A 15,093-nucleotide genomic window follows, 5' to 3' on the forward strand; every position below is an offset into this window, starting at 1 on the left:
TACCTGATAACTAAACTGAAATACTCTCCTTCGACAAAATAATTTTGCCATGCTAGGTTTGACTCAACTACAAACGATAGCCGATGAACGGGTTTCAAGCGAATATTTCACCACAGAACTGGTTATCGACAAAATAAACACCAACTTCCAGAGGGATTTTCACAGTTTCCATTGTTGTGAAAATGTGTGAAGAATCGACGAGAATCAGTAACGGAAGAACTTTCAGGCACGCATCCGAACTTCAAATTCTTTACATTGCACCACCATGTTGCTCGATCAAGTAAAGAAAAACCACTCGTAAACGAACCCCAAAGGAACGTAACTTTTTACTACAACTCACAAACAACTATATTTTTGTAGCATCGTTTGTTCTGCGGAAGTGTTTGTGCTTGTACCTAACTTTCCTCCTGGGATCGAACAGAATCCAGCGGACTCACGGGTAGTCTACTACGACTACTTTTCACTAAATTTTTCACGAGTTGAAGTCTTCACTGCTTGTGCGACTGACAGTGTGTGCTGTAGCTAATGGTTGTTCAGCCAGAGGGCCATTCTAAATCAGACCCACGTGGAGTCGGAGAGCGGAAAATCCAAATGTAGCCTCGGGATGGTTTGAACACTTTTGGGATCCTCCGCAAAATGCACATAGCATAACGCACGAACTGGTGAACATACATACTCAACTATTGGAACAAGCTCTGCAAGGATGAAGGGAATACCACAAGCATCAACTCAGGCCGTGGCATTTTCAGTCGAGAAGTGCTGGGCTGGACGTGTCATGGCATCAATGCACGTGGTTGCGTATAGGCCAGTGCGTTTGACTGCAACACAAACTTGATTCACAAGATAGCTATACAAACTGAGCGTAACACAAACTTGATTCACAAGATAGCTATACAAACTGAGCGTAAGGTTTGATAAACCTCCAGTTGTGTCTAGAACCAAAAAGCAGCCAGGAAAATGTGATGTTGCCACAGACGGTAGCGATTTTAATATGACTAACAATCTTTCCATTCTCTCTTTAAACGTGAAACTATTCGCAATCCATAACGTTTGACATCATTATCCAAACGCACCAAACACCACGCGAGGCCCCGGTTTAGACACGTTAGAGTCAAGTTAGTTCTCTCCTAGCTGAAGCAGTTCTGCATCGAATCCAGAACAGCCGGATGAAGTGTTCCATCATTATGCATTGGCAGCAAAGTTTCTTGTGTGGTGGTTTCGGTTAGGAAACAGTCACAACGCAACCAGTAGGAAAAAGTGAAATAAATATTTCATGAGGTACCTCGCGGTACCGATATTGACATTAAATGTATCCTTTTATTGGTGAAGGTACACTTGTGAACCTCATCTGCAGCGTTTGAGACGATCCTTTGATGGTGATAGATTTCAACATGAATTGTGATAGAATAACTTTATCAATAGGCGGATTTCTAGAAACAACTAAACCAGAGGGATTTTAAACAACAAAAGCTGTGCGTTAAACTGTTTCATTTCACTCAAAAAGCGATTATAGAGCGAAATGATGACATACACAAGACATGAGTCATTTTTCAAATTTCAAATAAAACATAACCATGATGTTCTGTGTCCATTTCGGCACACGTTTTTCTGTGGAGTTGTGAAAATTGTCTCCCGACTGCCTCATTCCCTACACTTGAGCCAACCTACCAGCGATATGCATAATTCTGGCAGGGTAGACAGGAGAAGCTAAACCACATGCACTATTCGCCAGAACCATCAACCGCATCATTCCCCGAAAACTTCCTCCCCTGCAACATGGTCAACGTAAAAATGTACGTTGGAGGTCCATGTATATCCAACAGAAACCATCCTTATTGCGAGTATGGTGGCTGGTGGAAGGTAAAGTGTCATAAGTTATGATTTTTAGAAGCCAAATTTCTACTCCACACCCATGTGGGCTCTAGTAGTTGCGTGTGTCCTTAAAGACGAGTCGGTTTAGGCGTCTCTCGGGCCATATGCATTTGTCCATGTCAGTGTCTCTGCAAGAACGTCGTTGGGAGTATTTTAAGGATGACACTAATTGTGTTACGGTGACCTACACACACCCACACACATACTCAGTTGGGTTGCATGTAGAAGTATTAACCAGGAATGGTAGAGATGTGAACGACGATATTCGTTTCTAGATCATTCAATTTTAATTCAAAGCTGCGATTTGGAAACGCTTGCATAAATAGCTTGAACGAGCAAACATAATAAGATTTATCATTTAATTTAAAACACAAATGATACTTGCTTATTTATTCTGTGGAGAATTTGGTCTGTCCTTTGCGGTTTCTCTGTTGTTTAAAGCTTACCTGAAAGAACAAACATATTGACAACATTACTCATGACATCACGATTTGAAGACGCATCATCAATCAGTTTTCCTTCAATCTGTCAAGGAAGTGCTCCGGAAACTAGTTTTTGGTAAAATCATTTCCTGCCCAGACTATTAGCTTGCGAGACGCACATAAAAACGAAGCAAAAATTCAAAACGAACCAAACACTCGGATACAGAGGTACAAACCATTCGCTTTCGGAGACGACTAAAAAGGCACTGATTGCCAAGGGGGTCTAAAAACGCCATAACTTTTCCTTCCGAACTGTTTGGGCTTCGAAGAGTTTGTCCTTATTGTGACCAAACATTCAAGCGCCGAGAGAAACCACATCAGGCAAAGGCAAAACCTCGATTAGAAACTTTTCCCAAATGGCTTGAATATAGTTTGGCAATGCAATTGAAGGGGTCATTTCGAACAGAAATAAAAACATGTGCTGCATTGCATAGATGATGAGAACTTCTCTAACCTTCGCTTATTGTGGCTCTTCCTGAGTTTAGCCATTGGAGACCGAATCACGGAAGGATTTCAATTTTATTTTTTATCTTCCTTCTCGTATTTAATCCCACCTCGTTTTTCATTGTATGAAACTTCTGACCCGAAATCGGTTGTGCCAAAGATTGTTCATTTTTGTACCTTTTTGCTATTGCCAATGCTTTTTTGCCTTCACTCTTAATCGAAATGAGATTTGTTTGGCCAGAGTGCCACTTGTAAACTATCCCTAGTCCGGCCTCTAAGCAAACATCCATCGAACATCATCGTTGAAAATGACGATCGTTTCTGTAGAATACTCACCACGACTTACTCCAAAGTTCTATTCTATTCTGTGTTCGATTAGCAACGCCTGCTTATCATAAACCACCGGCATGAAAATGGTTAGTTAACTCTTTTCTTCATTTCCAGCATTTCAACGACCCCGAAATATGTGGTGAGTTTTCATGTTCAAAATCACTACGGTTGAGCATTATCGTGGGATGTTCAAAATTGAAATGAAATTGAAGTAAATAGATCAAACATACGACTTATAAATCGACATTCTTGCACAATTTTTTAGCAATAAACCTCTAAACCCTTGTCAGCGTCGTGCCGGGGTAGAATCGGTAAAATTAAATTAATGATCCATCCGACCGAAGGAAATCTCGTTTCTCAATTTACCAAAGCTTGTCATAGGCTTAGCACTCACTTCGGTCTCCGGATGGTGGGTGGCACAGGTTTCTGACGCTACGTGACTGAAGTATCGAGCAAGCAAGCAAGTCTCCACCGTAATGGCGGAATGAGTTGAGTGACAGCTAAAATCACTTTCTGTGGCTTTTAAGTGGAAGCCGCTTTTGAGCGAAACCCACCAGGAATGGGGATGACGTGATAGGGATTCCTGGGGGGAAGCAGGTGAGGAAAGCAACCTCCAATGTCAACGGAGTGTGAGAACATGTATCAAACGCGCGTTGCTCATTATTTGCTATGGAATAAATGCCGTGGAAGCAAGTGGTAAAGGCATCCGGGTCTGGTTTCAACATGACGTCCCGTGAAATACAGCATCTAAAAGCTTCAAGTAACCATTAGACATACCAACGATGAAAGCCGCCGAGGTAGGCGGCTTTACTATGACTCTTCGCAAAGTTCCCAAATCCCGAATGCATATTCATCCTGATTGTTCCCGCGAGCATGACTTGATGGGACATTCCGGGGGCAACACTACATTCCATCCCACGCATCCTACGTGGCTCGAAGACTTAGAGCTTAAATCCGACGTAATGCCATAAGACAATATGCGGTTTTTTGATTCAATTTCGCGGAGGCTGATTACTGTCACCTTCTGCCGGTTGTGGTTTTCGCCCAATGCGGGTCGAGGGCCGTCCGTAAAAAGGAAGGCGTGACGAAAGGCGCAGGAATGTATCGTAAACAATGTTTCATTGTTTTACGAAATGATCATTTGCAGGGTAAAATGGGAGACATTAAAACATAAAGCCAAGTTTTTGTATTGTCTGAATAAGAGCTGGTTTTTTTATAGGATAAGATCTATCAGAGTTTTTTTTATTATTTAAGAGATAGACGTGCTGATGAAATGTGATAACAAGCAACTTTAAGAGTAATACAATGGTAATTTTGGTCATACTATAATCCATTTGTAATGATGGGATAATTGTTAATTATCAAACCCTACGTAATAAAAACCCAGCTTGAAAGCTTTCCATCATTTCCATCATTTAACTCAACTTTAAGAAGAACTTTAAAGCCTCATCTGTGATGGAAATTTAGCTAGAAAAAGAAGAATTCGTCAGATATTCTTATCGATTGTAGAAGCTCTTTAAAGAAACATCGCGGATGATTTCCCACGTTTTTCTTTCACTTGAACGCCCTCCTTTTCTCCATGACATCCTGACTGCGCCCAAAGTGTCAGCGAGATGATGGAATGATGTAACGAGAAACGATTCGCTTCTCAAAGTTCTGGGCTTTACAAATAAAATTTCCAGGAAGTTTCGAGGTTGTTCACTTGTCTGACATGAAACGCGTCTGTTGAACAACTCGCACGTCGAGACGTTGGGTAAATGCCGAGGTTCTCCCATGGGCGCAGTGTGTTTTCAACCGATAAGTGACAGCATCGATAGGCGTGACTTCTACCAATCGCCACATCAGTCGCAATCATTCACGCCCGTCCGATGGTGAGTGGTACGTTTCTGTTTTTGCCATTTTGTTTTCGACGCATACACACAAACACACATTCTTAGTGATATTTCACACTTCAGGTTTGTAAAGAATATTGGTCTGGAGGATCTGTACCAGAACCGACCAGAGTTTTTCTGATTTTCCAGCCTCCGATTCAACACCTCGAACCATCGAAAGATGATAGCTTCATCAATTTCCTCGTGACAAAGGCCAAATTTCGGGTGACAGGTTTGTATAGTACAAAAAAAGGGGAAGGAACAGAAGGACACACATCGTATTTTTGGGAGTTTTCGTAAAGTTTGTCTAGCTATTTGCCACTCTAAGAGATGAACCGACCTGCATGACAAATCGGCTCGCCATGGAAAAGGTGGGATTTTCATGGTGCTACAGCTTGCGTTTGAAGCTGTCGGAGGAGCGCTACCAAACTCCAGAGTTTGATAAGGATTACCGTAATGAAGCTGTTGTCCCACAGCACTGTCACTCGTCAGCTTGTCGTGACTCAAGTCAGCGAGTTGATATTGTTCGTACCTAAAGGGTACCCGAGGTATTTGTATAATAATCACAAATTCTGGGCGGACATTTCTAGGAAAACAAACTGTAACGCACTTGATTGAGATTGCTTGAAGCTGGTTGGATGTTTGATTTTTTGAATTACAAAAGCTCACTTTTTGCTTAAAGCTAAGGATATTAAATTTCTGAGTATTTGTTTTTCCTGCCAAACCTGTTTTCGAGAGGTTTTCCAAGTAAAAGGAATATATATATTTCAGTCAAAATACCACAACAAGTAAACATCTCACATGTTTTTCACGGAAGTAGCACACATTGTGTCGCGTGATACTCTTAAGTGGAAGGGAAAAACAACGCATGTAATTTTTCTCAGATGAGTGAGAAAACTTAATATAAACAAGGAAATATAATCAAAACAAAAGAGCCTAGATTGGTCCGGCACTGATAATATAGATAAAGTCAGGCACCAGATCGTGCGTTGGTTCACCAGCATATGCCGAAACACGCTCGTCTCTGCTTTGCCTAGGAATATTTTAGTCACGCTCCAAAACACTCACCCGGAAGGATGTGCCTTCACTTTGCCTCACTGTCAGAGGAGCTATGATTTATATTCCTCTTGAAAAAACTATAAGAATCTTTCCATTCTTGTTTATTCGTTGTTTGCTTTTTTTATTACTATCCCCGTGCATTCCTCTGGAAGCAAATAAATGGGAAAGTTTTCAAGCATTCAAGCGGCACAATGGGTTCGTTGGTCCAGTCGTTTGCTGTTATGCAAAATCACTAGCGACAGTTTGCGATCCATAAATTGTAAATCCTTCATTGCATTCTAGAGGCTGGATCGAGCGTTACGGTGAATCTCGGCACGCAACGTTCTACGAAGTTTATCCGGAAATGGAAAAGGCTCTACATAACCTTACATTCTAACACCATGAAAGCGCAAAGTCGGTAGCAGCAAAGTAAAGGGATGGTACGACGAGGCATGGTGCTAATGGATGGCCATTTCGGATTGGAACGGTATAAGCAACGTTACAACGAACACGGGCACTCGAATGCTTCTGCACGCAATAACACTTTTTTTTTCGAGCTAGGCCTGAAGGCGGGTAGGATCCAAGATGAAGTGTTTCGTTGCAATCGCCATTGCTGAAGCCCATAAAATATTTGCGTTGCTTGCTCCCGCGTAGAGCAAGTTTTTGCGCCGTCGAAGGAAATAGGATGCATGAAGCTAGAAGATGAAAAAATGGGACGATCATGGATAAATGGTTGTACTTTCTTGCAACGATGCTGTATCGTACATCTTGCATGTGTGGTATGCAGTATTTTTTCCATCAAACTAAAGCTTCCTCCGCTCGTCGGAAAGAGAATGGAAAACCATCCTACTTCCAAACATACACAATCACAGCGCCTGGTCTATGTGAGAAAGAAAACTAAAATACTGACAATCATCGTGTTCAGCATCGGGCGTTGGTGAAGCGCAGCCGGAGCAATTTTCTGCAGCGAATAAAAAATAACAACAAACGAATGCACATGGCAATAGTTCATCCTAAGCCGTGTGAAAAATTGAGCGAAAATATCCTGCTAAAGCGAGAACCGCGTAAGATTATGCGGGCCATGCATGAAATCGAATGGGTTCTTTGAAATATCTTCCAAGCTTTTCTTAGATTGGCTCGACGACAGAATGCAAACGACAGGATATTGCCAGAGAACCCAGTTTGGGTGGTTTGGAAAAGATGCACCATGCAGCGTTAAACCAGACTACCCAAGGAATAGAACGAAATCGATCAACAAAAATTGAATTGCTTGGAAGAAACTTAAATACTGTCAACGACGCAATTGAGGAAATGGAAATAAATGATGTGTCAAATATTCGAACAACCCAGTGTCGAAAGCGATTTTCTCTCAGTTCGTGAAGCTGGAATCCGAATTGCCCGTACGTATGCGTACAATGCAAAACAAATGAAGTTTCCCGCAGTTGATGATGCACATAGCTGTGAAATTTGCTGGGACGGTTTTAACTCTGATATGCTTGACTGAATATACTGTCATATGGGTTCACGTTCCAACTACCCGTTACCGTAATACCGGTTGTTCTTCTCAACCAATAAATTCCTGCGAAAATAAAGTTCATTACGGTAGCAAGAAAATAAAAATAAACGACACAAACAGAGGAAAAGGTTAAATCGTTCTATGAAAATTAATATGAAAGCTTTTCTGATGTGTCCCATGTGGAGTGCCGATCAATGTACGTGAGGTTCATGCTGCCCAGGAAGCATTTGCGAAACTGGATTGCTTTGTTGCTTCGAAGTGATATTTATTTCCGCCTCTTAACGATGGAATGAAAGCAAACCGAGAGCAGGAAAGAGTTCCTATTTCACTAGAAACATTTCACGCATTTATCTTTTCTGCATCGGAACACATGCATATCAATGACATGAATAACCAGGTCTGATCTATTCTCCGTAGCAGTAGCAGTTTCAGGACTAAAATGAAGGTTTTAAATGCACCCTATAATTTTAACTAGTCAAGAGTCAACAACTATTAGGACAGGCTGAAACAAATACCCGACATGTTTAATTAGAGAAACCATTGGAGTATATTTCTTCCATTTCAGTGTACAATGGGAAACCAAATAGGCGAACACATAGAAATGTGACGCTTTTATTTCATTAGAAGGTATGTGAATCAAACACTCGTCTCTTGGGCATACCGTAAGTGGAAGGGTTCATCATCAAAGGAATGATAATATGAGAACTCTTTCAAACTGGAAACGGATGCTTCTTAGCTCCCAGAAGAGGAAAGGCTTGGCAACATTCCCTAATCCAGCTGAGCATTCCTAGGGAAATGGAAAGGGGAAAAATATTCTATTCTGTTCAATAATGGTTATCCGATGCTTTTCGTTATTTAATTGTTCCGTTTCTTATCAACAAGGTAGATGTAATTCCAAATGATTGGGTGACTATTTTCGTCATAAGCGATCCTTGATGGACCTTCATCTAGGCCGAAAATCGAAATATCCTTATGACTGCATTGTAAAATAATATTGTTATAATCCAGGGACAGATATGAGAGTTCTAACGTTTACATAAACGACTTCCAATCGAATAAGAACCTTCTACCAACGAACAGAGTAATTTTCTCCCGAGAAAAACTTCTCTCGGTTGTTTTGTCTCCTTGGGCTTATCATTTTCAAAGAATAATTCTCTAGATGGTCATCCACTTACAGCTGGTTTCGTTTTCTTTGATCTTTGACTATTTAAGCTTTTTTATAAAAAATCGACCACAGATGCTGTTCGGTGTGCGGCCGAACGAACTTACACACAGACTTGCACCGACCTTCCTCGTGGCGTGAGGAAGGATCCAGGGAGTGACTTCAGCGGATGGAAGCCACCACTGCCTGGACGGAAAAGAGCTCGGAAGTAACCTCCGCGGATTAAGGTTACTCGCTCTGGAAATAAAAGCAAAGTCGATGGGCAGGCCAACAGACTAATACTCTTCCTTTCCAACTTATGGAGACTTAGACGGCAAAAAGGTGTCCAAATAGAACTACCGTGGGTCGGATTCCGTTTCGGATCTAATTGCCTTGATAAATAATGCCTACGCTTCTTTATTCCAAGTTCTCCATGTATTGCTTCAAATTCGTGGCCTCAAGGCATCCCACGATCGGATGCTATTATAGCGATATCTAAATCCTAGCTACTGCTTTTTATCCTAGTTCTACACCATGCTGTACTAGCGATGAACAGTGCTTATCGCTGTAATCTTGCTACGTCTTTCTTATCGTTTCACGTTGTACAGTTCTATTCTGTACTCTGTTCTAAAGGTTTGGTTCTAAACTATATTGCCTACATTCAGGCGTTCCGTAGCTTCCGATCTAGACGGAACATACACCCCCCGTTGAGGCTACTCAATATTTCAGGGTTACTCTTACTCTTCTATGGGCAATAAAGAAATTTTTGTTATGGGTCGCCGATATGTTGCTTCGTCTACGAATACATCGATCGCTCGTACAAGGCCATCTTCACCAGGATATACTGCTTCCACTCTGCCCATCTTCCAATGGAGCGGAGGCTGATGTCGATCATGGATGAGGACGATCATTCCTTCGCGAACATTCGGCAGGCTGCGTAGATTTTTCTTCCTCGGTTGCAGCGTATTCAAGTAGTCTCGTTGCCATGCCCGCCAAAAATGCTCACGCATAAGCTGAAGGTGTTGCCATCTAGTCAGTCGAGTCGCCTTGGTGTCTTGTAGAGATGGTTCCGCCAAAGCCGTGAGTGGTCGACCGATTAAGTAGTGAGCGGGCGTGATCACTTGGGGGTCCGCGGGATCGTTAGACATACTGAAGAGTGGTCGTGAGTTTAGTACAGCTTCGATCTCGGTGAGGACGGTAGATAACTCCTCGAAGGTGAGTTTGGTGTTGCCTACGATGCGTTTAAGATGAGTTTTTGCTGATTTCACCGCAGCTTCCCAAAGACCTCCGAACTCAGGGGCATCTGGCGGGATGAAATGCCATTCAATTTCTCGGGACTGGCAAAAACTTTGGATGGTGTCCTGGGTTTGCTGGTTTCGGAATTGTTGGAACAATTCATGTAGCTCGTGTTTTGCGCCTCGGAAATTTGTCGCGTTATCCGAGTGAATCTGCTGCATCATTCCTCGTCGACTGATAACCCGCTTGAGAGATGCAATGAACGCATTTGTGCTTAAATCAGACACTGCTTCTAGATGAACTGCCTTTGTTGCCATACACACATAAACTGCTATGTATGCCTTGATCATTGCTGGACGACGAACACCTTGCTTGATGAAAATTGGACCGGCGTAGTCCACTCCGGTAACTGCAAACGGTGGTGATGGCGTCACTCTGGCGGCTGGCAGGTTACCCATCAACTGGCTTACGGGGGCTGGGTTGGTCTTGAAGCAGGTGACGCATTTTCGGGTGATAGACCGAATCGTAGAGCGTGCATTCAAGAGCCAATATCGTTGACGTAAGGCGTTCATCAAGCCGGTTTGTCCCACATGAAGTAACTCCACATGCATTTGTCGAACCATAAGACGAATAACTGGATCCTTGTTTGGTAGAATAATAGGATGGCGGTTTTCGAAGGGTAGAAGAGACCGATCCAGACGGCCTCCCACACGGAGCAAACCTTCAGAGTAGATTGGACGAAGGTTTGCAAACTTCTTCGATGGTTCGTTTTTCACTGCTCGCTGGATTTCGTCGTCAAGATGGATGAGTTGGGTGACACGGATGATGGCTTCAGTTGAACGGCGCAACTCGGGAATCGTTAAATACTGGCTGGTTTGTCGTTGGGTTGACGGTCTTCTACAATTTTCCACAAACCGGAGAACGTATCCCATGATTCTCTGAACCGTTCGAAAACAACTAAACCGTTCAAAAAATGAAAATGGTTCAATAGTCACGGTTGGGTTGGCCATCATTCCTTTTAATTCGGGAAGTTCGTCCTCAGGAACAGGATCTGCTGGATTAACCATATAGCTCGCCTCATGAAGGTAATCGGGTCCTCTCCACCAGAGGTTGTTGGTTTCCAAGGCTTCTAGTAGCATGCCTCTCGAAACGATGTCAGCTGGGTTGTGATGAGACCTTATATACTCCCATCGACACTCTTCCGTGTGTTTCTGGATTACCGCAATTCGGTTTCGGACGAATAGCTGCAGCTGGTTCAATGGTTTTCGAATCCAAGCTAGAACAATTGTGCTGTCACACCACAGCACAATTTCTTGGAACTTCAAATTCAGGGCTGGCAAAACCTTTTGTACTAACCGGGTGAGGAGAAGAGCGGCGCACAACTCTTTGCGTGGGATGGAAACGTCGTGCTGTGGAGTCAGTTTGGATTTGCTAGTGAGCAAACATAGCTTCGCTGAACCATCAGGAAACAGGCTTCGTAGGTATATAGAAGCCCCGTAGGCCACATTTGAGGCGTCGGAAAATCCGTGCAGCTCGTACGACGTTGCTCCCTCAAATGTGACGCACCTTTGAGTCTGGATGCGATGCAGGTGTTGCAAGGATGGTTGGAGTTCTTGCCACTGTTTCATCGATCCTTCGTCGATGGGGTCGTTCCAGTCAGTTTTCAGCTTCCAAAGACGTTGAATGAGTAGCTTAGCCAACACGATGACCGGAGACACTAACCCCAGAGGGTCGAAGAATTTGGCTACTTCTGAATAAATGATGAGCTTCGTAACCCTTTGGTCAGCTGTTGCGACTGGCTTCGGCTGGTGAGCGATATATAGATGATCTGCTTTTGGGTCCCAGAGTAACCCAAGCACCTTTATCGCCTGGTTCACTCCTCGTTCGGCCATTGGGATGGCTTTTTCTTGCTCTTCTACTGGAATATGCTCAAGAAACTCCAGCGAGTTTGAGCACCATTTGCGGATGGGAAACCCTCCTTGGTTGAGAAGCCGCTTAAGTTGGTGTTGGGCTTCTATAGCTTCCTCAACCGAGTCCGCACCTGAGAGAACGTCGTCCATGTATGTCTCTTCCTTTATTATGCGGGATGCAATCGGAAAGGCATCCCCGTCCTCCTCGACCAATTGGAGCAAACATTTGGTGGCAAGAAATGGTGCTGATGCTGTACCGTAGGTAACTGTACACAACTCGAAGACTCGTAGTGGCTCGGAAGGGTGTGGTCTCCAAAAAATCCGCAGGAAACGTTGATCTTCTTTAGCGTGGAGAATCTGACGATACATTTTGGCGATGTCTCCCGAAAAGGCTACTTTGTACATTCGAAATCTCAGAACAATGGAGTAGAGATCGTTCTGTACAACTGGTCCTACATGCAGCACGTCGTTGAGCGATAACTCGGCTGGAGATGCCTTTGCACTGGCGTCAAACACGACTCGGCATTTCGTGCTTGAACTAGATGGCCGCAAAACCGCATGGTGTGGCAGATAGTAGGACAGCTGGTTGGGTACATCGTCGGATTCACGGATTTGTCGGCAGTGCCCTAGAGTTTCGTACTCTCGGATGAACTCCACATACTGTTGTTGTAGCTCTGGGTTGCGAAGCAGTCGTTTCTCCAACATCATAAACCGTTTAAGGGCTACTGTGCGACCATTGTTCAACAGGGTTTGTTGTTTGTTAAACGGAAGTCGCACAATGAACCTTCCAGATTCATCCCTTTTATATGTAGTTAGAAAATGGTTCTCGCACTCCACTTCTTCGATGGATCGTTCCGGGACGTCTGGAACCTCTTCAATCTGCCAAAACTGCTGGATCATTTTTTCGATGTCGACCAAAGCGTGGTGGGAATATATGGCTGGGATGGTAATCTGCTGCTCTACTATGGCTCCGGACACAATCCAACCAAACTGGCTATCTTGCAGACGAGGTAGATTATCGGCAAGATCGAGTTGGCTTGGCTTGAGTATATCGAAGAACAACTCAGCCCCGATCAGTAAATCAACCTTGTCTGGCGTGTAGAACGTTGGATCAGCAAAGGTTATTCCCTCCGGAATGTCCCAGTTGTCGATGTTGATGTTGCACGACGGGATCGTGCCAGTTATTTTTGGAGTTACCAAGCATTCCAAGCTTGTTTGGTAACTGTTCACCCGGGATTGTATTGTAACGGTCAGCTTGTCGCGAGCGAGCGTGCGCAACGCGTTGATTCCCACGATCGGAACGTTTGCCGGTCTCTTTGGCAGTCCTAGACGGTTGGCCATTTCCTCAGCAAGGAAATTGACCTGAGAACCGCTGTCTAGGAGGACGCGGCAGCGATGTGGCTGGTTCTTGGCGTCCAGCACGTTGACCACGGCAGTCAACAGCAGGACGTTCTTACTGGGTTTGATGGTTTGCGATGCACATGCCGTCGAAAGTTGTTCTCGTACCACTGGTCCGCCGTACTCTGCCGCTGTCGATGGAGGGTGCACTCTTGGGTTCGGAGGTTGAGGTTCTACTTCTGCTGCCATGGAAATAGTTGGCTGGCCGGTGGGTGCTACGTCCTCGTGCAGGAGCGTATGATGGCGACGCTGGCACTTGTAGCACTTTCTCTTGGAGGGACATTCCCGTAACTGATGTCCCTTCCGCAGGCAGTTGAAGCATAGTCCTGCCTTTTGTGCGGTGTTACTTCTTTCCCGTGGTGTCCCTTTCAGCAGTTCTGGGCAATTTATATTAGGATGGTCCTTACCACAGATTTCGCACTGAATGACCGCTGCTGTATAGCTCTTCTGGGCTGGATGTCTCGGAGAAAGCGGATGGTTGCCCTTTAGTTTGGCCACAGGAGCAGATGATGACGCTGCTGCGCAATTTTCCAAAATCTGGCATCGGGATTTTAGAAATGCCATCGTCTGCTCGTAACGGGGCAGCTCACCTTTCCGCTGCGTCCCTTCCCAGGCTTTTCGGGTTGATTTGTCTAAAGCCGAAACCAACAGATGGACTACCATTGGTTCCGACACTCCTTCCAGGTTTTGTTTTAGGAACCTGAGACTTTCCACATGCCGGGAAGTCTCTTGGACTAGAGCTCTTAGCTCGTGGAAGTTTTCTGACGTCATCCTTTTGAGGTTCAGCAATCCGTGGATGTGGCTGTCCACTATGGCTCGATGATTGCCGAAGCGCTCCGTCAGAATCTCCCAGGCTTGCTTGTAATTGCCAGCGTTGAGAATGCTGACATCGATTGCACCTGCAGCCTCGCCGACCAATGCCTTTTCAAGGTGATACAGCTTCATAGTATCACTGTCGCCGGCATTGGCCATCAGGTCTTCGAAGATGGCCTTAAACTTGGGCCATGCAGCGTATGTGCCGTCGAAAGTCGGGATCGGTGCCTTAAGCGGTTGCTGCTGGATGATGACTTGCGCCGCGGCAGACATGTTGTTCTTGGTCTTCGATTCCGCAGCAAGCAGCAACTCCTCGATTCTATTGGACGCCTCGTAAAACACTTCCTCGAACTCGTCGTATACGCCGTCCTGCTCTGCCATTGCGCTGTCTGGAATTAGGCCTACGATGGTGGTGTGTATGGCACTAAATTCCGCGTACACAGTCGCGACGTTTTTGGCGAGCACCTTCAGCTGGGAAACGGTTGGCTCTTTCGTTTCCTGCAGCGTCTGCTCGATTCGCAGTAATTTGGCGTTGATCTGCGCTCGTTGGCGGACTGCCGTCTTCAGCGCCTTTTCCATCTTCTCGCTGTCCTGAGGTTCACTTGTTGAAGTACTCGCTGTCGGCTCACTCGGCGTCTTCGCTGGGGAATACACTTGCTTCGATGGGGTGTGCCTAACTCGTGGCATCGGGTTGTCTTTTCACTTTTCACCAGCACAATGGATCCGGTTCGAAGGACCATATGTTCGGTGTGCGGCCGAACGAACTTACACACAGACTTGCACCGACCTTCCTCGTGGCGTGAGGAAGGATCCAGGGAGTGACTTCAGCGGATGGAAGCCACCACTGCCTGGACGGAAAAGAGCTCGGAAGTAACCTCCGCGGATTAAGGTTACTCGCTCTGGAAATAAAAGCAAAGTCGATGGGCAGGCCAACAGACTAATACTCTTCCTTTCCAACTTATGGAGACTTAGACGGCAAAAAGGTGTCCTAATAGAACTACCGTGGGTCGGATTCCGTTTCGGATCTAATTGCCTTGATAAA

General features: G+C 44.7%; 1 protein-coding gene across 1 annotated transcript in view; it reads right to left on the reverse strand.

The window, feature by feature from the left end:
* LOC131264176 (uncharacterized) overlaps window positions 1–14,630 on the reverse strand; it is a 106,872-nt gene extending 92,242 nt beyond the window's left edge. The window contains exon 1 of the mRNA XM_058266464.1: window positions 12,297–14,630. Within this exon, the coding sequence (XP_058122447.1) occupies window positions 12,297–14,630 (2,334 nt within the window). The remainder of the gene's footprint in view (window positions 1–12,296) is intronic.
* Window positions 14,631–15,093: the final 463 nt, after the last annotated feature.

The sequence above is a fragment of the Anopheles coustani genome, chromosome 2 (genome assembly GCF_943734705.1).
Source record: "Anopheles coustani chromosome 2, idAnoCousDA_361_x.2, whole genome shotgun sequence".
In the NCBI taxonomy this organism is placed as follows: domain Eukaryota; kingdom Metazoa; phylum Arthropoda; class Insecta; order Diptera; family Culicidae; genus Anopheles; species Anopheles coustani.